General features: G+C 38.6%; 1 protein-coding gene across 1 annotated transcript in view; it reads left to right on the top strand.

Moving 5' to 3' along the window:
- Positions 1 to 22,605, top strand: part of INF2 (inverted formin 2) — a 77,865-nt gene that overhangs the window by 41,667 nt on the left and 13,593 nt on the right. The window contains exons 2-15 of the mRNA XM_081313755.1: positions 871 to 1,279; positions 2,305 to 2,420; positions 4,210 to 4,369; positions 4,974 to 5,007; positions 5,957 to 6,098; positions 7,080 to 7,221; positions 10,171 to 11,202; positions 12,609 to 12,754; positions 15,248 to 15,309; positions 16,702 to 16,804; positions 18,105 to 18,190; positions 19,299 to 19,399; positions 21,809 to 21,879; positions 22,034 to 22,141. Of these exons, the coding sequence (XP_081169881.1) occupies positions 886 to 1,279; positions 2,305 to 2,420; positions 4,210 to 4,369; positions 4,974 to 5,007; positions 5,957 to 6,098; positions 7,080 to 7,221; positions 10,171 to 11,202; positions 12,609 to 12,754; positions 15,248 to 15,309; positions 16,702 to 16,804; positions 18,105 to 18,190; positions 19,299 to 19,399; positions 21,809 to 21,879; positions 22,034 to 22,141 (2,697 nt within the window). The 5' untranslated portion in view covers positions 871 to 885. The remainder of the gene's footprint in view (positions 1 to 870; positions 1,280 to 2,304; positions 2,421 to 4,209; positions 4,370 to 4,973; positions 5,008 to 5,956; positions 6,099 to 7,079; positions 7,222 to 10,170; positions 11,203 to 12,608; positions 12,755 to 15,247; positions 15,310 to 16,701; positions 16,805 to 18,104; positions 18,191 to 19,298; positions 19,400 to 21,808; positions 21,880 to 22,033; positions 22,142 to 22,605) is intronic.

Below are 22,605 nucleotides of genomic sequence, written 5' to 3'. Positions count from 1 at the left end.
TCCATTTTAAGAGAATTAGCCCTAGGCTTTAACCAAAGCATCATCCTACCTCTACAGCATCACAGAATCACAGCATCATATAATGTAAGGGTTGGAAGAGACTTTAAGTCTCTTTTAAGCTAATTCCTGCTCATTCAGTAGTTCATTGTAAAGGCTCTTTAAAGTTGGATATTCATGAGTTAAAAAAACAAGCAGTTGCCAATTGAGAAATTTAGGGTATACTTATTACAGTCCATTCATTAGTAAATTTTGAGAATGGTTGACAAATATCTAATGAGGCTTCAGAATGCACAAATGGGTTTTTCATGAGGACGAGGCTGGAGATAAAGGGGCCAGTTGTAGAAAAAAAAGGATGTGGTTTGATTGAATCCTGGAAGAATCAGTAGAGGCCAAAAAAATTTTTTAATACATCTTACTAAACTTGAGAACATATTACTATGAGATGTGATGCTAGCTACTGCTTGCTAGCTTCAAAAAAGGATTAGACAAATTCATGGAAGTCAAAGGATTGATGGCAATGTGACAGTCTCTAAAGGCTATCCCCTGAGACATTAGTGAGTTTCCTTGTGCAGTTTGTTGGCCATTATGAGAAGATACTGTTGGACTATGTAGATCAAAGATCTGGTGCATCAGGGGATTGCTTATGTTCTTACGATCCTGAGTTAATAGAACAATTTGTGGAATAGAGGAGAAAAGATCTGAGCAGACATATGCTTAATTATCCCTCTGGAAAATTGAAGCTTCCCGGTAAGGCAGTAAAACCTTTATCTGTCTGGTGATTTGGACAGTAATTTGTGGGGAAGTCATTTACAGACAAACATAACAACATTAATGAAATTTTGATGTCTGTTTTTCCTCTTCCTATTTTAGGAGCAACCTGCCAAAATGTCTAGCAAGAAAGAAAATGCACACAAGAAATGGAGTGTCTTGAAAGAAAGGCTGGGTTCCCAGGATTCGGATCAAACTGAAGCCAATCTGGAAAACGCGGAGCCAGAGCTCTGCATTCGTCTCTTGCAGATCCCTTCAGTGGTGAATTACTCGGGGCTCAAGAAACGGCTGGAAAGTAGCGATGATGGTTGGATGGTCCAGTTTTTGGAACTCTGTGGACTGGATCTTCTGTTAGAAGCCCTCGACAGACTGTCAGGGAGAGGAGTTTCTAGGATCTCAGATGCCCTCCTGCAGCTGACATGCATCAACTGTGTGCGGGCAGTAATGAACTCTCAGAAGGGCATTGAATATATCGTGAGCAATGAAGGTTATATCAGGAAACTCTCTCAAGGTGAGGACGCATTCTCATTCTCTCTCTCTCTCTCTCTCTCTCTCTCTCTCTCTCTCTCTCTCTCTCTCTCTCTCTCTCTCTCTCTCTCTCTCTCCCCCTCCCTCCCTCCGGATTATTTGTTATTTGATTTTTTATGATTTCATGGTTGGGGATCATTATTACAGGATTTTAGAGCTGTTCAAGAATCCATAGGAAGCACAGAAGTTAGTGGGGACAACTGAATAAACTAGCAATCATGACATTGAAAAAGCTGTAGGCTTTGTCATCCCTTGCAGGGAAATCATCATGAGTGCTGTGACTTGAAATAGAGGCAGTAGAAGTGGAAACGGGACAGGAAATGTCATGACAGTGTCGTTTTCTGCTGACTCAAGAATTGATGGATAATAGCTCTTCTACTCAGCAGTGGGGAAAGGCTTTAAGTATGAAATGGCTGAAGGGTGAATAAGAATGTCCTGTCCTGTCTTCTATTGTGCAATCATCTCTCCAGTGTTCTGCAGCCTTTCTCTCCTTCCACTCTTCAATTACACACCAAGGGAAAATAACATGAGTACCTATTTCAGAAAAGCAGGAAATAACTCATAAAAAGAAATTATGGCCCCTGGCCTGGCCTTCTTCAGATCAGTAGAACTCGATTGTTAGGTACACTACAAAGGGTTGAATATAAAGAGATGTCTCACAAAAAATGGCTTGTACATTATCTTACATAGCTGAGGAAGAAGAAGAAAAGATATGTAGTAAATTGGAGTACAGGATTTTGGTATAGTATATATAGGGTATTGAATTAGCTTGTAAACTGGAGAGCTGCAATCCTATCTAGGGGGAAGGATGCCAAATGGAATGAATTGCATTTGTGTTGGGACAGGGGACAAAAAATTAAGACCCCTTTCATTCCCATATTACAGTCTCAATCTAGATTGGGTCCCCTGAATTTAGAATTGAATAGAAAAAATCATTTTCAAACTACATCATCTATAAAATACACAGTATAACTCTAATATATAATTGTCCTTTTTTGTCTTTGTAAGCACTGGATACTTCAAATATCATGGTCAAAAAGCAAGTGTTTGAACTCCTGGCTGCTCTCTGCATTTATTCACTTGATGGACATGCACTGGCTTTGGATGCTCTAGATCATTACAAGGCAAGTAGAAAATCAGATATATAATGAATGCCATAATTGCATCAATCAGTATAGCTCTTCAGAATCAAACCCATCAGTCCATCTCATTGGTCCTCATTCAGAAAGTCACAAATGGGGTGAAGTCATTAAGTCTCTTCTGAACCTGCAGAGCAGGATTAGGTAATCTGGTATTTAAGACAATACGAATCTTCCTTGGCATGCTTCAGATTAGCTGCACACTTTTTATTTCCTTTGAGATTATTAAAATTAAAATTAAGTAAAAATTGACAAGCCACAAGGCAAAATGTCACTCTCCAAATTCATTCAACTCTGCCCCTAAAATGACAGCAAACTTCCTCTGGACCTCATAGACATTCTTAGAAAAGAAAAATTGTGCCTATATACATACTAGAGTTTTGTACCCATCTACCTTAAAAAAATTAGGACGCGGTGGCTCAGTGGGTTAGGACGCTGAGCTTGTCGATCGGAAGGTCGGCAGTTTGGCGGGTCGAATCCCGAGTGCCGCGTAACAGAGTGAGCGCCTGTTACTCGTCCCAGCTTCTGCCAACCTAGCAGTTCGAAAGCACGTAAAAATGCAAGTAGAAAAATAGGGACCACTCCGGTGGGAAGGTAACAGCGTTCCGTGCGCCTTTGGCGTCTAGTCATGCCAGCCACATGACCACGGAGATGTCCTCGGACAAGCGCTGGCTCTTCGGCTTTGAAACGGAGATGAGCACTGGCCCCTAGAGTCGGAAACGACTAGCACGCATGTGCGGGGGAACCTTTACCTTTACCTTTACCTTAAAAAAAACACACACAATGAGATGGGAGGGAGATTCCTTAAAATGCTAAATATGCCGAGTGGTTCAAAAAGATTGCTGACCTCATTTTTAGAATAGACATACACACAAACTCTTACTCTCTGATAAAGAATTCAACTACATTTTCCCATGTCTGTCCTTTCTGTTGCCTCTATTGACTATATCAATGACTCCTATTAATACATTATATAGTAAGGAATTCCATTGGTGGGTAATGAATTGGGTCAAAAAAGTCTTCTGTTTTTAATCTATTATTAAATGCCAGTCCATTTCAATGGCCCTCTTTCTCATAACTAAAATCATTGAGGACCCAGATTGTTGGGGGCAATAAGCTGACTTTGTAATAATGTCGCTTGGGGGGGGGGCGAAAGCCCTAATAAGCAGGCATATACATAGAATGAAGGCTATTGCTAAGCACATTTGATTTGTGCTTAGATTGTAAGCCGCCCTGAGTCTTCGGAGAAGGGCGGGATATAAATGGGATTAAAATAAATAAATAAATAAATAAATAAATAAATAAATAAATAAATAAATAAATAAATAAATAAATAAATAAATTTGTCACCACAGAGATAGAGAAGCTATGGTTCCTTAATATTGCTTAACTACAACTCTCAGCCATCCAGCCTATGTGATCTCTGGTGAATGTAGGGAATTAAAGTTGAGTCACATCTAAAGAACTTCAGGTTCCTCACATCTGAAACAGGGGAGGTTAATTATACTTAAGACAAATAAAAGTGTTGTGATGGAAGCATTTTTTTTCATCTTGCCATTTCTCATGAATTGAGGAATTTATTTCAGAGAATGAGCATAGTTCAACTTGTGAAACTTTGCAAGCTGGATTTCTGGCATAGCTAGATTTCTGAATTTTCTACTTAAAACTCTAAAGATCATTGCTAAACTGAGGTGAAAATAGTAGGCTGAACAAACTTGGTTTTGAAATATAGCATTCAGTCCAGCACATCTTTGATTTGCCTCCTTTGCCACAGACTGTGAAAAACCAACAGTACCGGTTCAGCATCATTATGAATGAGCTCTCAGTCACAGACAATGTGCCCTACATGATAACGCTCTTGAGTGCCATCAATGCGGTTATATTGGGAACAGAGGAACTGAGAGGGAGGATGCAGCTCCGGAATGAGTTCATTGGTAAGAATGTTTTCAGTCCAGATGTTCCATATGAAATTACCTTTGTCAGAAGATTCCCTGGCCTATCAGCAAGGCTCTAGTGCAGCAGCTCCCAACCTCTTCTATACCCCGCACCCCTAGAACACTTCTGATATATTCTCGCATCCCTTACAAAAGTTCGAAATAATGGCAACAAATTATGCATATACACCATAATTTTGAAAAACCAAGTTTTCACACCCCCTGGAATATCATCTTGCGCCCACAGGGGGTGCGAGCATTTCTGGTTGGAACCCCTGCTCTTGTGGAACCATCTAAGCATTATGACCTGAAAGACTTACCTACTCTGAATTTATCTAAACTGAAGAAAATAAAACAAAACAAAAAGTTGGTTTCCTTCTTGCTAAACTATATTTAATCTTTTTAATTAGCAATTCCATTTTGTGTATCATTTAGCAATTTTTAATTTACATCTGTTTCACAAAAAGATCTCCCTACCTAAACTGGTACTCATTTAGCCATTTTCTGTGTGGCATATTTGTTAGTGTTATTGATGCTAAAGTAGATTGTTTTTATTAGACCATATATTGATGGAGGGTTTTTTTTTCCTCTTCTCTATTTCCAGGTCTTCAGTTGTTGGATATTTTAAGCAAACTGCGGTGAGTGATTTATTATGTTTTTGAATATGTAACTATATTATATTTGAAATATGATAATTGTTTCACAATTTTGTACTGTAATACAGCACATGATTAAGGGAGAGGCATTTCCTTTATAATTCTTTGAGTCTACTGTTGTATCTCTAATGTCTAGTTCCTTCCTGCAGAGTGTAGAAGGAAACAGATATGAACTGAAATACAGTTGACCACAATAGTATTTCCTTTAAAATAGCAAGGTTTCATTGATTGTCTGTTTTGGTTCAGCAAGATTTCTATCCATCAGATTGAGTTTTGTTTTCTTTATCTTCACCATCATCTTTCTTTATCCTTCATTAAATAAAAAAAAATCTAGATATACTTTTGCAAATTATTTTCTATCAACTTGAGATCTGTAAAACTAAGCATTCATCTTGCTTAAAATTTGACATGTCTTACCAATCTCCCCAGAAACTACTTGAAACTATTTTGCAGGGGTCATCTCTATTCCCACTGAAGCTAAGACGACCTAGGCTAGCTGATCTAGATTACAGTGTGATGGTTGTCACATCTGGTTGGTGTGTCTGTGTCTGTTACTTGTAAAATTGTGTGTTACCTGTAAAAAGTTATTCTTTGAGGGAGAAGGACAGTTCAGAAATATAGTATGTAAGTAAGAAGTAAATAAATAAATAAACAAATAAATAAATAAATAAATAAATAAATAATCTTGTCATTATGATAACAAGCAAACTATCATTCTTTCTTTCTTGTGTATAAGTTTGGTTTTAGGGTAAATTTCTATTCCCACATTTCTTTAGCTTGAAATTTCATCAACTTAAGAGTTTTTATCAATCAGATACAGAGATGGGATATTCGCATCTACTACAGAATTATTGACTGTTATTATTTTAAAATTTAAAAAGTTATCTTGATTAATGAATTGCTAATATTTATTGTTGTGGGCTTTATATAGAGACATAGAAGATGAGGACCTGCTTATCCAGTGTGAGACATTTGAGGAGGCTAAGACTGAAGATGATGAAGAGTTACTGAGAATATGTGATGGCATTGATATGAACAATCATCAAGATGTTTTCTCATCTCTGTTCAACAAAGTAATATTTTCTTTTTAATGCAACATATAATTCCTCTTTGTTTCTGTTTCTCTTCATCATCCTATGGAATTCAGCATTCCTAAATACTGATTTAAAACTACCGGTATATAACTATTATATATCAAAAGTTAAGAGAATAAAACTTTAATAAGCCACACAACCAGTTAAAGGCACAGTGTACAATTGGCTTCTTATACTCACTCTGGGGACATCCAGTTCCAAATCTTCTTCAGAAATTGACTGAATGTTTCAGGGCCAATTATTATGATGGAGAGTGTCTTGAGCTCAGGATGAAAGGGAATGATCCTAGAGTCATCCTGACTTTTTTAAACAGCTCTCATCCTACCCCTTTGTCACCCAGCTTTGAAGTTTTTCTTTCGAGAAATAATCACCTAAAATCTGGGGCAAGTCTATTAAAATTGGCCTTGCTTTAATATAATCCATTGAATTTTCCGTGTAAACCTGCTGCTTAAATATGAAGAATAACACTTTCACAGTTGCAGAGCATCATTTCACTAGTTTGTAGAAGCAAAGTGGCATTTTCCCCCCGTGTGAGTTTTATATATTATTTGTAATTGCTATCTGTTCTAGTACAAGGATATGCACTGCATTTGCATACATACCCATTGAATTTACATCTTGAGATTCTTTCCACAAATGGGAAACTTGATTAGCTATTGCATTATTTTTAAAAAATAATAGAAAAAGAAAGGAACATAACACTGATATACATATACAGGTATTACCTATATATTTATCTATATCTATATAGATATGGTTATATAGCATTAGATAATTATATATAGAATAGTATCTGTTTGCTGTTGTAACAACCATTAAATCTAATTTCAATAAAGATTCATCTTATGGCTCTGGATTTTTGGTAGCACAGATTGTAATACTAGAGTAGCATCACTACAGTGGCATCAGTATTGTAATATATACAGAGATAATAGTTCAAAGTTTCACTTTCTGTTTTAGGTGAGCAGCTCCCCAGTCTCCATTCAATTGCTGTCCATTCTCCAGAGCCTCTTGCATCTCGAACCTTCTCATCGCTCCAGCCTATTGCTCTGGGAATCCTTAGAAATTTTAGTAAGCAGAGCCATCATGCTTGCTAATGACAGTAAGTTTTAAGGCACTGTGATGCAATATAAGAGCCTTGGTGGAGCAGTTGGCTAATGCCTCCTTAAGTAACACCAGCTGCCTGCAATTAGTGCAGGTTCGCATCCCACCAGGCTCAAGGTTGACTCAGCCTTCCATCCTTCCGAGGTAGGTAAAATGAGGACCCAGATTGTTGGGGGCAATTAAGCTGACTTTGTAATAATGCTGCTTGGAGGTGTGTGTGAAAGCCCTAATAAGCAGGCATATACATAGAATGAAGGCTACTGCTAAGTTTGTAAGCCGCCCTGAGTCTTCGGAGAAGGGCGGGATATAAATGGAATTAAAATAAAAATAAAATAAATAAATATATGTTCCCAAAAAACAATACAAGCCAAAATACAAGCTTCATGTTTAGTTTAAGAAATCTGGCTCTGGAATTGTGACCCACCAGATTTATAACAGACTTCTGCCCCATTTACATCATCTTCCTAGATCAACAGAATAAAGGAAAAAGTACTTTGGCACTCCAGGACAGGTGGCAGTAGAAAATTGTGGATGAGAGATTGTGTTGCTCAGAAAGAATATAAGTAAACATTTTCCATCCAATTTCCTGTTTCCTTCTAAAGGAAGTCTGCTGCCAGAGAATTCTTTATCCAGAACAAAGGGAGTTATCACTGGAAGCAATGCTGGATTACGTATGAGCCAATAAATTGAAGTTCAGTCCATGCAAGATAGAAGTTCCATCAGCTGTTTTAGGAAGTGGATTAGGTTTGCAGCTTAAGATATTTCCAGGTCAGGTCACAATTGTGTTCACAGGTAGTAGTGCACTGATTTGGCTGATATATCTTCTGGTTGCTATCTTATAGAAAAGGGGTGTCACACTTGCAACGTCACGTGACGTGTCGTGACTTTTTTTTACATTGCCAGCAATGGGGTGGGCACGGTTTCGGCATGACGCATCTGGCCCGTGGGCCAGCAGTTTGATACCCCTGTTATAGAAGATGATCTTACCACAATGACCTTGCTTTAGTTAGGTCTGAAAGATTTCTAGTTCATGGAGAATGCACTCATCAAAGGCATGAGGACTTTGTTAATAGGCTTTCTTCAACTCATAGTATGATCCCATTATCAATAATCCTTATGCAAAAGGTAATTTGCTGCCAAAAAAGACAGAAGTTTAGATCTCTTATGCCTTCAGGTTATTACTGCACCCAGAGTATACAACTACGTAATCATTGCAATAAATGCTTGAATACAGAGGGAACCTCAGTTGCACCCATTTCATTTATTAATCTCAATTATCACTGTAAAGTTTTGATTCTTAAGGTTCAGAGCATGTGTATGGTTTCTTTGGTTCATAAATTCCTGTATGGACTCAAAATCACCCTTCCCTCTACTCAATCATTAATGTAAGACTCTCCTCAGACAACAGTAAATGTCTCTACATTGATATGGCCAAATGGCAAAACACAAGCAAGGAACATGTTTACATATATTCACTTAAGTAATTTCTTAGGTGATCTTGTAAAATTGCATAGTGAGCATGAGAAACAAAAATAAGAATATACAAAAATAAGAACAGAGTAGCTTTCCAACTGTTAGATCACAAGCAACAGAGAAAATACTACATCTTTCAGTATTTTACAAATAATGTAAAGGAAAAGTCTGTGAAAGCTTTTCCTACTCTCAACTCTCCTAATAAAAAGCTTTTCCAAGAAATCAAAATAAACATTTAAATTTAAATATAGCAATTTTACTTTTAATAAAAAATATAATAATATGAAATACATATGTATACATTTGTCTTCAGTTATGGCAGGCATAGTTACAGGGTTACCAATCAATGTTACATTCTAGTATGAAATAGAGAAATAGCAGAAAGGGATATGAACTTCAAACAGAAGATAAAAAGTTCAGACATCAATACACTTCAAGCAGGAGCATTTGAAGAAAATGGTGGAGACAGAGCACAGATTTATTTATTTTTTATGCATAGCTCTCCAACTGACATTCTCTCTTAAAGTAGATCCACTTGACTCGACAATTGCCTAGTTTGGGAAGGAAGGCTATAAGACACACACACACCCTTTATGTCTAGCATAGCAGCTGTTGTGACTCAGGGCCAGCCTGTGGGTCCGACAGCCGGGTCCGATGTATCGGAGGACTCAGATGTGGGGGAGGAGGGAAACGAACCGGCTGATGATGATTTGGAGGCTTTGCAGAGTCCTCAGCCGGGGACCTCTTCTCAGCTGTGTGAGCCCGAGAGTGCGGAGGATGATGACCCACAGCTGGCCCTGTTCAAGGACGCCCGACGTAGGAGGCAGACGAGCAGGGACAAACAAAGAAAGACTATGGGACTCCTCGGGAGGAGGCACAGGGAGACCACGCCCTGAGCTCTCTATAAAAGAAGTGTTTGGGGAGGGGCTGGTTGCTGAAAGCAACTTTTCCGCTTGAGAAGACAAGCTCTTGTGTTTTTGTTAACTGCGTAATTAAATCTTGGCAGAAGCCTTTTAGCCTTGGACGCTTTCCAGACTCTTCTCTTAATTAGGGGTTGCGAGAAGAGGGCTGGTTCAGAACAGCAGCCCCAAACCTTTTGGGCACCAGGGACTGGTTCAGTGGAGAAAGGATTTTTCATGAATCGGAGGGGACGTGGTTTTGCATGCTGCCTGCATCCCACGGATGGGGGTTCGCTTGTTTGTGCGAACCAGTTGCTGGCATGCCGTGAACCAGTGCCAGTCCACAGACCAGGGCTTGGGGATCCCTGGGTCTACACACTATGTAGCTTGAACCAAACGAATTGCTCATTTCTATGGTTTAAACCATTTTTCCCTGATTTTCATCCGTATGAATCTGTTTGAAAACATTGCTCATTTTCAAAAGATACCATCTTAAAAATGTTCATTGTGACATTTATTTGAAAAGAGAATAGGATTTTAGTTTGTTTTACTCTATTCTATCTAATATTTTACAGTAGAAGATAATAGTGTGGAAGAAGTCATGGAGAGATTGTTGTCTGTCAAGAAGCAACCCAAGAAAAGAGATTTAGGTTCCCAAAAAGCAGCTAACAAGGTGAACGAAAGCACTCAGACCAATGAAGATCTGGGACAATGCCCAAACACCATCCAGAGCTCTCCTCCAAGAACTTGCTTTTCCAATATTCCAGTTAATATAGAGCCACATGATGTCTCTAAGGTTGCATCCTCCTGCTTTTCAGCCAGCTCAGCTTCACCAGAATGGAATCTATCTTCAGCTGCTGCTCCTCCTCCCCTCCCAGGAACATCAAACATGTTGCCACAACAGCCTTCTCCTCAACCTGTGATACAAATGCCACCATCAGTTCCCACATTGCATGATGTAGCAACAATCTCACCCTTTCCTCCTCTGCCTGGGATGGCAGGGATCCCTCCCCCTCCCCCTCTGCCCATTATGATAGGGACCCATTCCCTACCTCAAAATTCAGCTGTGCCACCACCACCTCCCCCACTGCCCAATATGGTAGGGATCCCTCCTCCTCCCCCACTGCCCAGTATGACAGGGGCCCATTCCCTGCCCCTTAACTCAGCCATGCCACCACCACCTCCCCCACTACCAGGCGTGGTAGGGATCGCTCCCCCTCCTCCACTGCCAGGCATGGTAGGGATCCCTCCCCCTCCTCCACTGCCAGGTGTGGTAGGGATCCCTCCCCCTCCTCCACTGCCAGGCATGGTAGGGATCCCTCCCCCTCCCCCTCTTCCTGGTATTGCAGGAGTGCCACCTCCACCCCCACCACTCCCAGGCATGCCACCTCCTCCTCCCCCACTGCCTGGGATGGAAGGGCTACCACCCCCTCCTCCACTGCCAGGCATCCCACCTCCTCCACCTCTAGGAGGCAACGTAGAGGTAATTGTCCCTGCATGGGCCAACACCCTGAGCTATGCCGCACCACCCCCTAAAAGAATGAAGATGCCAACACTAAGGATGAAGAAGCTGAATTGGCAGAAGCTGCCCTCCAATGTCGTGAGAGGTAAGTACTTCTGAAGTCTTCAAGGCAGACCATTCCAGCGAGGCTTTAAAGAAAACCTTTAGGTTTTTTCCCAGTAGATTCTTTTCCTTCACAGCTGAGTCTGTCCCTGTTCTAGGATTCCCTTTGGCCATCCTGTTCTCTGTGCTGTGACTGAAGTAATGGAAGCAGGAAAGGGGGCTTTTTCTTAGCAGTACCAATAATATAAGCTAAGCTTTTACATTCATGTAAACCCTCTCATGCATACTTTTTTGAATGAAATGAAAGCAGAATTTGAATATTTTAATGTATATTGTAACTGACATATTTAACATTATTTTTTAAAGAAAGAAAATGTATCGGTATAGTCCATGATATAAACTTATAAGTTTTTGATGAATTGTTCTCTTTAAGCTGAAGCACTGCCATTTTTAAAATTTACCCCCTTTACATGTCATCTGCAAGTAAAAAAGCATGGAAGAAATTTTCCATTTTTGGAAAAGCATTATCATTCAGTATATTATCAAGAGTACAGAGTGTGTTAGCAAGGAATGGACTTTCTCACCAATCACATAATTTCAGAGTTGCTCAGACATTCAGGGAAGTTACATTTTCAATTCCTGCCATTCCCAAACTAGGGAAAAAATGGACATAGGGCTCAGTTAGAAACCATGGAGACAATCATTGCACTGAATTTTTATTATTGTAGCCCTAATAATCATCCTACAAACTAAGGATATTGGAGTTGAAGGCAGCAGATGGGGAAAGGTCAAGAGTAAGGTTACTACAAGGGTTCTTCCACTTTTCTATCAAAAGTCTATGTCAACTAAATAATTAATAATTTTAATTATTGGATATGTTTCTGTACATATTTTGCTATGCACTTTCTCTCTGTGTGTGTGTGTGTGTGTGTGTGTGTGTGTGTGTACACAGGTAGTCCTTGACTTACAACAGTTTGTTTGGTGACTGAAGTTACAGCAGCACTAAAAAAAGTGATTCATGACCATTTTTCACACTTATGCCCATTTCAGCATCCCCATGGTCGTGATAAAAATTCAGACACTTGGCAACTGACTCATATTTCTGATGGTTGCAGCATCCTAGAGTCAAGTGAACACCTTTTGTGACCTTCTGGCAAGCAAAGTCGATGGGGGAAGCCAGATTCCCTTAATAACCGTGTTACTAACTTAACAACTACAGTGATTCACTTAACAACTGTGGCAAGAAAGGTGGTAAAATGGGGCAAAATTCACTTAACAACTGCCTTGCTTAGCAACAAAAATTTTGGGCTCAATTATGATCATAAGTCAAGGACTACCTGCAAATGTATATCCTGCCATTCGTTCAGAAACTGAAGACAATTTATTTGTCATAGATATGAACTGTGAAGCTATGAGATGTAACCCACCATCCTGCCTTGTGTCTTTCAGAGAGTCACTCCATGTGGGCATCAGTAACAAGAACGAGTGAAGAATCTATTGAGCCAGATTACTCTAGAATAGAACAGTTGTTTTGCTTTCCACAAAACAAGCCCAAATCAAAGGACGTTGCACCAATGAAGACAGAACCAAAAGAGGTATACTGATAATCTGCTTGAACTAACTCTAGTCATTTGGATGTTTGTTTGAACTATCCAAGAGTTCCTATATATCAGGTGTTTAGCTTGCTGCAGAACAGCATCCTGTTACCCAACTAAGCAAGAAAGTTTTTGAGGTTAGAAGAAATACGTTTTTTCATGTTAGTTTTAGGGATGCTTTAAAAATGATTTGCCAGGAATGCTTCAGCTGTTATGTAAGTTTGGGAAAACAGGTCACTACTCTTAATTAAAGCTTATACTGTGTACACTTTTTACGCTTCCATGCAAGCCTGTAAAATGATTTGGCCATCATTCCCAATACAGCAATTTTAATTAGTTCATTATTTAGGGCAAATGCGTATAATCCATTACTAATATTCTAAAAACAGAGTTCTTAACAGAATTCAGAGTGGAGGTAATGGGCAGCAGGGAAAAAGCAGTACTGCTTAATTCCTTCTTTACACAAAAGAGAAAAAATAGCCCAACCTATCAAAAGCAGCACTGTGGGAGACAAAACAGGAATGTGGGTGAAAATAGGCAAGGAATTGATAAGAGAACTCCTATCTGCTTTGGATGAGTTCAAATCTGCAGGACCAAATGGTTTGTATCTCAGGGTACTAAAGTAGCTGGCAGATGTGACTTCAGAACCACTGAATGAAAATTTTCAGCGCTGCCAATAGACTAAATTTTTTTTGATGTGGTTCCAATCTTCAAAAAGGGTAAAAAGAAAACTACACAAAACTACAGGCCAGTCAATTTGCTATCAATACCTGGAAAATCCTGGAAAAAATAATCAAGCAGCAGATGATTGAGCATCTAAAAATAAATAAGGCAATTACTGGAAGGCAGCATGAGTTTGTAAAAAAAAAACAGATCATGCCAAACAAACCTTATTGCCTTCTTTGATAAAATGACTAAATTAATGGATCAGGGGAATGCTTTGGATATGGTATACTTGGACCATAACCTACTTCTTGGTAAGATAGAACAACGTGGAATAGACAGTACCACCAACAAATGGATTCGCAGTTGACTGACCAACTGCACTCAGCATGTAGTCCTATATGGAGCTACATCTAAATGAGGGAAGCACTCAGTGGGATATCTCAAAGTTCTTTCTTGGACCAGGGGTCTTCAATATCTTCATAAATGATCTAGATGAGGGGATAGAAGGGGAACTCATCAAATTTGCAGACAACACCAAGCTGGGGGAATTCCCAACACTTTGGAAGAAAGATTCAAGATTCAGAATGATCTTGACAGACTTGGACATTGGGTCCTATCCAACAATATGCAGTTCAGTGGTGAGAAAAGTAAGGTCCTGCATTTAGACAGGAAAAACCAAATGCATAGGTATAGAATAGGAGGTACCTGGCTCAACATTAGTAACTATGAGAGGGATAGGTGTGCTGCTGGATCACCCCTTATGTATGAATCAGCAGCGTGCTGCAGCTCCAAAAAAGTTCTAGGCTGCATCAACAGTAAGATAGCATCAAGATCATGGGAAGTGATAGTACTACTCTACACTGCACTAATGAGGTCACACTGGGAACATTGTTTTTGTTTCACCACAATTCAGAAATGGTGCTGAATCTTTAGAGAGAGTGCAAAGAAGAGCAACAAAGATTATAAGGGGTCTGGAGGCTAAGTCATATGATCAACAGCTATGGGAACTAGGTTTAGCCTAATGAAGAGAAGGCATAGGAGAGACATGATAGCAGTCTTCTAATATTTGAAGGACTGTCACAGGGAACAGGGTATTGATTTATTTTCCATAGCACCTGAGTGCAGGACAAGAACAATCAGTGCAAGCTCATCCACGGAGATTCAACCTGGAAATAAGGAGGACTTTCATGGCAATGAGAATGATTAATCAGTGGAACAGCTTACGTCCTGTAGTTGTGAGTGCCAGACGTTTTCAAGAAAAGATTAGACAACCATTTGTCCAGGATGGTATAAGGACTCCTGTCTTAGGCAGGGAGTTGAACTAGAAGATCTCCATAGTCCCTTCCACCCCTATGATTCTCTGAAGTTCAGAAAATTAGTATTATGGTACATCACACAGTCAGCCAGATGTTTAGACTGGATTTTTCATTTTTATCCACCTATCAAGTTATTATTATTATTTACATATTTAAATTTATTGGCTACCCAACTCCAGTGACCTTTAATCTTAATGCTAGACTGGATTTTTCATTTTTATCCACCTATCAAGTTATTATTATTATTTACATATTTAAATTTATTGGCTACCCAACTCCAGTGACCTTTAATCTTAATGCACAATAAAAGAATGAAAACATTGGCATTATTCACACTTGCCAACTGATAGCATTCTATAGATTTGGCAAAGTCCATTTACAGTGCCCTAAGTCTTCTTATTTTACAAATTTCTATAAAAATAAGGCTAAAAATAACTGACAAGTGGTTTTAATTTATACTTTGTAATGAATTTATAAAACTGACCAAAAATGTTTCAATTTTCCAAAACAGATTACATTTCTAGATTCCAAAAAGAGTCTTAATTTGAACATATTTTTGAAGCAATTTAAGTGGTAAGTGGTGTTTTTATATTGATAAAGTAATGCTAATATCATGAGAAATAATACTAGTAATAATTAACACTGCTTATTTTATGTAAGGGACGCGGTGGCTCAGTGGGTTAGGACGCTGAGCTTGTCGATCAGATGGTCGGCAGTTTGGCTGGCGGGTCGAATCCCGAGTGCTGCGTAACAGAGCTCCTGTTACTCGTCCCAGCTTCTGCCAACCTAGCAGTTCGAAAGCACGTAAAAATGCAAGTAGAAAAATAGGGACCACTACGGTGGGAAGGTAACAGCGTTCCGTGCGCCTTTGGCATCTAGTCATGCCGGCCACATGACCATGGAGACGTCCTCGGACAAGCGCTGGCTCTTCGGCTTTGAAACAGAGATGAGCACCAGCCCCTAGAGTTGGAAACGACTAGCACGCATGTGCGGGGGAACCTTTACCTTTACCTTTATTTTATGTACTTTTTATAGGTTTACATATCTATTCTCTTAAACTGCACTGAAACATACAAGAATTACAACAGATTAGAACTTGTACTGTTATATATATACTGTTATCATACATTTAGAATCTGACATGTACACACATATACACATGAAGCCTCTCCAAGTAACCATCTTGCTTTAATGAAACTTATTTTTGCATTGAGGCAAAGAGGAAAATTCTGTCTATACTCTGGGACCTTTATCGGGAGATATCTTTGTCTCAATTCTGATATATTTTTGCCACATATACTTGGGATTGATTCCATTTTGTCATCATAACATAGTAGATGCAGCCTAAAATTAGACCTGGGTAGCTTTTTTGCTTAAGCCTAAAGAATTGTATCCTCATTCATCATTTACCCTACCTAGCATCCGCATTCATTGATAGCCAAACTCAGAATATACTTGCCATGACTAATTATTGCTAATTGATTTATCTTTCTTCAGTATACCATTCCTTTAGCTAGCAACCAATACTGAATTTTGTTGTAATGAATTCCAATTGTCAACTGTAGGCATAGAATGAAGAGACTTTTTCTCTTCTGACTTGAACATGCTTGTTAATCAATTTCATTGAGTAGACACAATATTTTAACCTTATAGCAATAGCACTTAGGCTTATATGCCATCCTATAGTGCTTTGCGGCACTCTGCACAGTTTACAATGTCAGCATATTGCCCCCAACAATATGGGTGCTCATTTACCAACTTCAGAAGGGTGGAAGGCTGAGTCTATTTTGATCCCTTCAGAATCAAACTCCAGACTGTGGGGTTACATGTAGCATGCAATATAGCATTCTAACCACTGCACCATCAGGGATCCTTATGAGAGGAAAAGAAGAGAACCCTGCCTTTGCTCTCCCCATTATTACATAACAGTGACTGTATCTAATCCACAATCTCTTTTATCCACAGCACAAATGAGGAGGTGGTTAAAATGATTCAGGAAGGTGACAGAACAAAGTTTGATGTTGAAGTGCTCAAGCAGCTTCTTAAACTCCTACCAGAAAAACATGAAGTAAGACAAACAACAAAAAAGTCTATTGTTTCAATTTTTCTTTGTATTGCATTTGCTGCATTTATCCATCATGATTCAATAATCAGTATGTGTATATGTAGGATAGAATCGATTGTTGTTAGTTGCGAAGTCGTGTCTGACACATCGCGACCCCATGGACAATGTTCCTCCAGGCCTTCCTGTCCTCTACCATCTTCTTCTGGAGTCCATTTAAGCTCACGTCTCAAAGTATTTGAGTTTCAACTTCAGGATCTGGCCTTCTAAAGAGCAGTCAGGGTTGATCTCCTCTAGGTCTGACCGGTTTGAAAGCCTTGCAGTCCAAGGGACTCACAGGAGTCTTCTCCAGCACCATAGTTCAAAGGCCTCAATTCTTTGGCGCTCAGCCTTTCTTATGGTCCATCTTTCACAGCCATACATTGCAACTGGGAAAACCATGGCCTTGACTATACGCACTTTTGTTGGCAGGGTGATGTCTCTGCTTTTTTGTATGCTGTCTAGATTTGCCATAGCTTTCTTCCCGAGGAGCAAGCGTCTTTTAATTTCTTGGCTGCAGGACCCATCTGCAGTGATCTTGGAGCCCAGGAAAATAAATCTGTCACTACCTCCATTTCTTCCCCATCTATTTGCCAGGAATTGAGAGGGCCAGATGCCATGATCTTGGTTTTCTTAATGTTAAGTTTCAACCCAACTTTTGCACTCTCGTTCTTCACCTGCAACAAGAGGCTCTTTAGTTCTTCTTCACTTTCTGCCATTAGAGTGGTATCATCTGCATATCTTAGGTTGTTGATATTTCTCCTGGCAATCTTAATTCCAACTTTTGATTCATCTAGCTCTGCCTTTCTCATGATGTGCTCTGCATATAAGTTAAATAGGCAGGGCAACAGTATACAGCCTTGCCTGACTCCTTTCCCAATTTTGAACCAATCAGTGGTTCTGTGTCCAGTTCTCACTGTTGCTTCTTGGCCCACATATAGGTTTCTCAAGAGACAAATAAGATGGTCTGGTACTCCCATCTCTTTAAGAACTTGCCACAGTTTGTTGTGATGGGAGAGAGAGAGAGAGAGAGAGAAAGGGGGGAGGGAGGGAGAGAGAGGTATTTTCTAGCCTCTTCATCAGTGTGTCAGAAGCTGTCTCCTCAGAATTAAATTAATCAGAATTTAATATTAGATCCAAACAAAAATGTAGTCAATAAATTAAAATACACAGCTTCTTAACCCATCATGATGCTCGGAACTATAAGCCTTTGTAAATGTGGAAACAGCAATGCTACTGGAACATGACTTTTCTTTTTTCTTGCTAGATAGAAAATTTGAAAGCTTTCAAAGAAGAAAAGGAAAAATTATCAAATGCAGATCAGTTCTATCTTCTACTCCTTGGAGTTCCTAGGTAAGAGAAATGTTAATGAGAATATTTGTTAAAGAAACATAAATTTAATTAGTTAATTTAAGTACACATATTTCAAACATTTCTAAAGCAGGAAATACAATTTGTTTTAAATGATTCCAGTGGGCAGATATGGGCACATTCTCACACAGAGATAGTCAATTCTTCAAATGTTCTCATACTAAGATATGGAGCGCTTATAGTATATTAATATTGACTCTGCCCCAAAATGAAACAGGAGCCAGATATGGTGATGAAGCTTACCATAATATATTGTAATATGCAGGTTCATTTAAAGCTTAGTTCCTGCATTTTGGGGGGGGGAACTTCTTAAAGATCTTCAGATCATTAGCCCTGTAGAGAATATAAAAGTAATCTAACTATTGAGGTTAATAAATCCAGTCGATGGGCTAACGCTAACCTAAGGTGTAAAATAAAATTTAGGAACAAAATCTGCCCCTTCACTGACAAATATGATTTAAGGAACTAACCCATAAATTGTAGGCCTGTCTCTTCACTCAGTCCAGGATGAACCACTCACCCAAGCAAATATGATGCCCATTAATAGCAGTTCAAGAACCCTGAGTTTCTTGCACATCACTGAATTTATTCTGTCCTAGGAACAGGTCAAAAGTAAATGATAGAGGGCTGGGTAGATGGTCTTCACGTATCCAAGCTATCAAAGATAATGATGCAGATAGATCTTGATGATTCTATTTTGATACGATTAATAACTATTTATTTATAAAATTTATTGACCTCCCATTTTACCATAAGGTAACTCTAGGTTGTTTTATAGTCATAAAAATATATCTACATTAAAACATAAATAAATTAAAACCAAAGATTAAAATCTAAGGACATGTGGGGATGGCAGAGGTGGAATGGGGGGAGGTGGGATCTGTTGTTACTCAATGAACCACCTCCACTGTGCTGTTAATGTTTAAATCATGCTAATGTATTAATAATGGGTTTCTTCTTATATTTCCTATAGGTCAGCCAAGCATTTAAATTTGCAAGATACGTTCAACTGTTTTGCTCCATAATAGTGATTGGCTTGAAAAATGTTCATTCTAGCTCTGTTGGTATTTGTTTGATTTCTCCATTCTAGCTACCAATTGAGGATTGAATGTATGCTACTATGTGAAGAGACTGCTGTTCTGTTGGAGATGTTGCAGCCCAAAGCAGAAACAATAAGGAAGGCTTGTGAAGGTTAGTGATTGTTTAAGGCCTAAGTATGGTTTGGATGTTCTGAGTTGTCTGAAGAATGGCCAGTTCCTTTTCAATCTAAAAATCACAATTTGCTGAGAAATCAAAATCTAGCACCTTTGCAGAGGGGCAGAATTTAAATGGTCTGGTCATTGCTTATGTAAATGCATAGATCTGTGTTTGTTCAGAAGATCCATGTCCATCCCTGCAACATGTAGAGAATATTTGTGTTCTCAATCTCTCCACATTAGTTAGCCAATAGTTTCAGAATGGAATGAAGCATTTATCAGTTTGGTATGCAGTGTACTAATCCCATTTGCTTAGCAACAGAAGTCCGGCACAGGCACTCAGCTTTGAAGCAATGAAAACATGCAAGGTGGAAAGCAAAACCTCACTCAGTATATCCATGCTTTTATCACAATCCATACTTGTATATACGTGTCCATCATACCGTTCCCCTTTGGGGTAAATAACTGCAGGCAAAAGAAAGAGAAGGAGTAACCCTAACCCTAAGAAACAACAAACAGAAAAGGAAACAGCTAAACCTAATCTCCATGAACAACAATCACTACATAGCCTTTTATCCTTTATTCTATCACGACTATACAGCATACATACATTTTTATCAATTTCATTGAATCATGCTCCACCCTCTCATCATATTCACTCTTGCTTTGCATGCTCTTCCTGCAAGATTCAGATGGATCTCACTCTGCTGTTATTCAGAAAAGCAGTGAAGGCCTGGCTTTTCACCCATGCCTTTGGCTAGGGATAGTGAGACCCTTCAATTCATTCCATCTGGTCTGTCAAATCTCCCATCTTTGATTGAAGTTATTGTAATTTCTTTGCTTGATTGTTGTGAGCTGTCCAAAGTCATTGAGTACCAGGCAGCATACTGTATATGTTTAATAAATTGTTGCTCTTGTTGTGATTTGATCTTCAGTCTCTCTATCTTAATGACCAAACCACCTCAATATATTCTTTCATATTGATCAATCACTTCTATACTGCATGAGTCAATGTTTATTCAGCATTCATTTATTATTGACTGTATCTCTTCTTGTTTCATCACACACAATTCATTCTCATTGCATTTAGATTATTTTTGTTTCTCCTGACATTGAACCTTTACTTCCATAATACACAGCAAAGAGGTCTTTTTAATATACAACCTTTTAAAAGTTATTTTGATAAGCATTTGCTTCTGAAAATAGACCACAGTGTATGAACGAGCTTTATCTTAGCATTTGTACATTATAAAATATCTCCATTTTCCCACCTTCAGTAAATATTCTGCTATCTGCTTCTTTTTTCCCACTTAGGTGCAGCTTTAGAATCATCAAGTTGAAAGGGATATCAGATGACATCTAGTCCAAGCCCTGGCTTGGTGCACAATCTACTATAACATACTGTACCTCTAATATGACCCTTAACAAACAAATTTCAATTCCACATTAATGCAAAACACACCACATTAAGACTATTTATTTTGCCATACATATCAACAAACAAAAATTCTTTCTCACATTCATAACAATTTTACTGATCTCCCAAAGAAAGAACAAAAATTAAATCTGCATGGTCTTGTCCAGCATAAAACTGCGTAGCAGCTCCCAGATTGTGTTCCATCATCCCTTCTGCACTCTTTGAGTAGAATTGTTAGACACACTTAATTAACAAACCTCCTGTTGTCAGCTACCACCTTATGCTTGCTTGTACTTCGCTGCTATATAGTGACAGACTGCCATGTGTAGTGGGGAATGAAGGGGGAAAACTTTGGGAAATGAAAGTAAGTGCTGTATGTCCTCCAGGCACTGCCTCAAGGTCACCCAGCTGGAAGAAGGAGGGGGCCGCATACCAAACTGCGCTTGGATTGACTGTTATGAAAACATCTTGCCTGAACCTGATTGGTTATCCTGGGTTGAGCAGTGAGAGATAGTTAAGGGAGGGAAAAGTAGAACTTAGGGATTTGGGTGTGTGATTCTCAGTTCTGGCTTTGCAATATTGCAATACACTTGATCACTAATAAACTATAACTTTCTCAACAAATGGAGGCAAAGATCATTTTTATTTAAAAATTTAAGTTGTGGCCAGTCTGACACCTGTAGTTTTTGCATTTACTCTTCTTCCAGTTTACATTTGCAGAGAGGAATAGTAGCCACATTCTTTTACTCATCAGGCATGGATGTAGTCTTCATGTACACACACTAAACAAATCACATGTCCATAAGAAAAAAGCTTTTATATTTAAACATTTCTCCAGTTACACCATCTATACCTGCAGACTTATTATTCTTCAACATTGTTCCAACATTTATTATTGGTTAATTAAAAATTGAAAACACTCATTAAATTGGTATTTTCACCAGGTCATCTATGTTCACCTATTTAACAGGTTTTCTTTCCTCTTAGATCTCATTTCAAGTCAACGGTTGCCCATTTTCTGTCAACTGATCCTCAATGTTGGAAACTTCCTGAACTATGTAAGTGATCTTGAAAAAATGCACATTTTAAAAAAGTAATGAGTAAAATGGTGGTGTTCTTCTTGCTTGTTTTGCAAATATTGTTCAAGCCAGCATTGTGAAACTAGCAAATATAGTACTGTTCATTATTTTTGTTGTTCTTTTTCTCTGAAAGGGAAGTCACACAGGAGACGCTGATGGCTTTAAAATTGGTACTTTGCTCAAGTTAACAGAAACGAAAGCAAACCAGACTCGCATTACACTGCTCCACCATATATTAGAGGTAGTTTCTGTTGTTTTTCATTGATAAATGTAACCATAATAGTAAAATACTAGTAGAAAGAAACTGATGCAGCTGTATCAATATACTAGTTAGAAACCATCTATTTAAGATGATGTCTTCTTTTATTTTGCTTTTGTTTGTTTGTTTTCCTAATAATTTTATTGCAAAACTATTTGAGGAAGATGGTATTTAATTAAATAGGTCTTGGCCAAGTACATATGCACAATATTTTGCTTACACAAAATATTTCTTTTTTAATGACTTTTTTAGTGTTTTTCTTGCTCATCTAGCTTTATTGATTTGTTTTGCTTTTTTATTAATGCCAAATATTAATGTCAAATTTTTATTTACACTTTTTAATCTGCTCTTCTGGTATTAATTATACTGCTCAGTTAAGTCCAAGGGAATGTAAGACATCCTTGCAAAATATTAGATACAAACGAAGGGCTTAAATTATGGCAGGT

The sequence above is a fragment of the Vipera berus genome (assembly GCF_964194415.1).
Source record: "Vipera berus genome assembly, chromosome: 1".
Classification (NCBI taxonomy): Eukaryota; Metazoa; Chordata; class Lepidosauria; order Squamata; family Viperidae; genus Vipera; species Vipera berus.
This window is presented reverse-complemented; position numbering and strand designations above follow the sequence as displayed.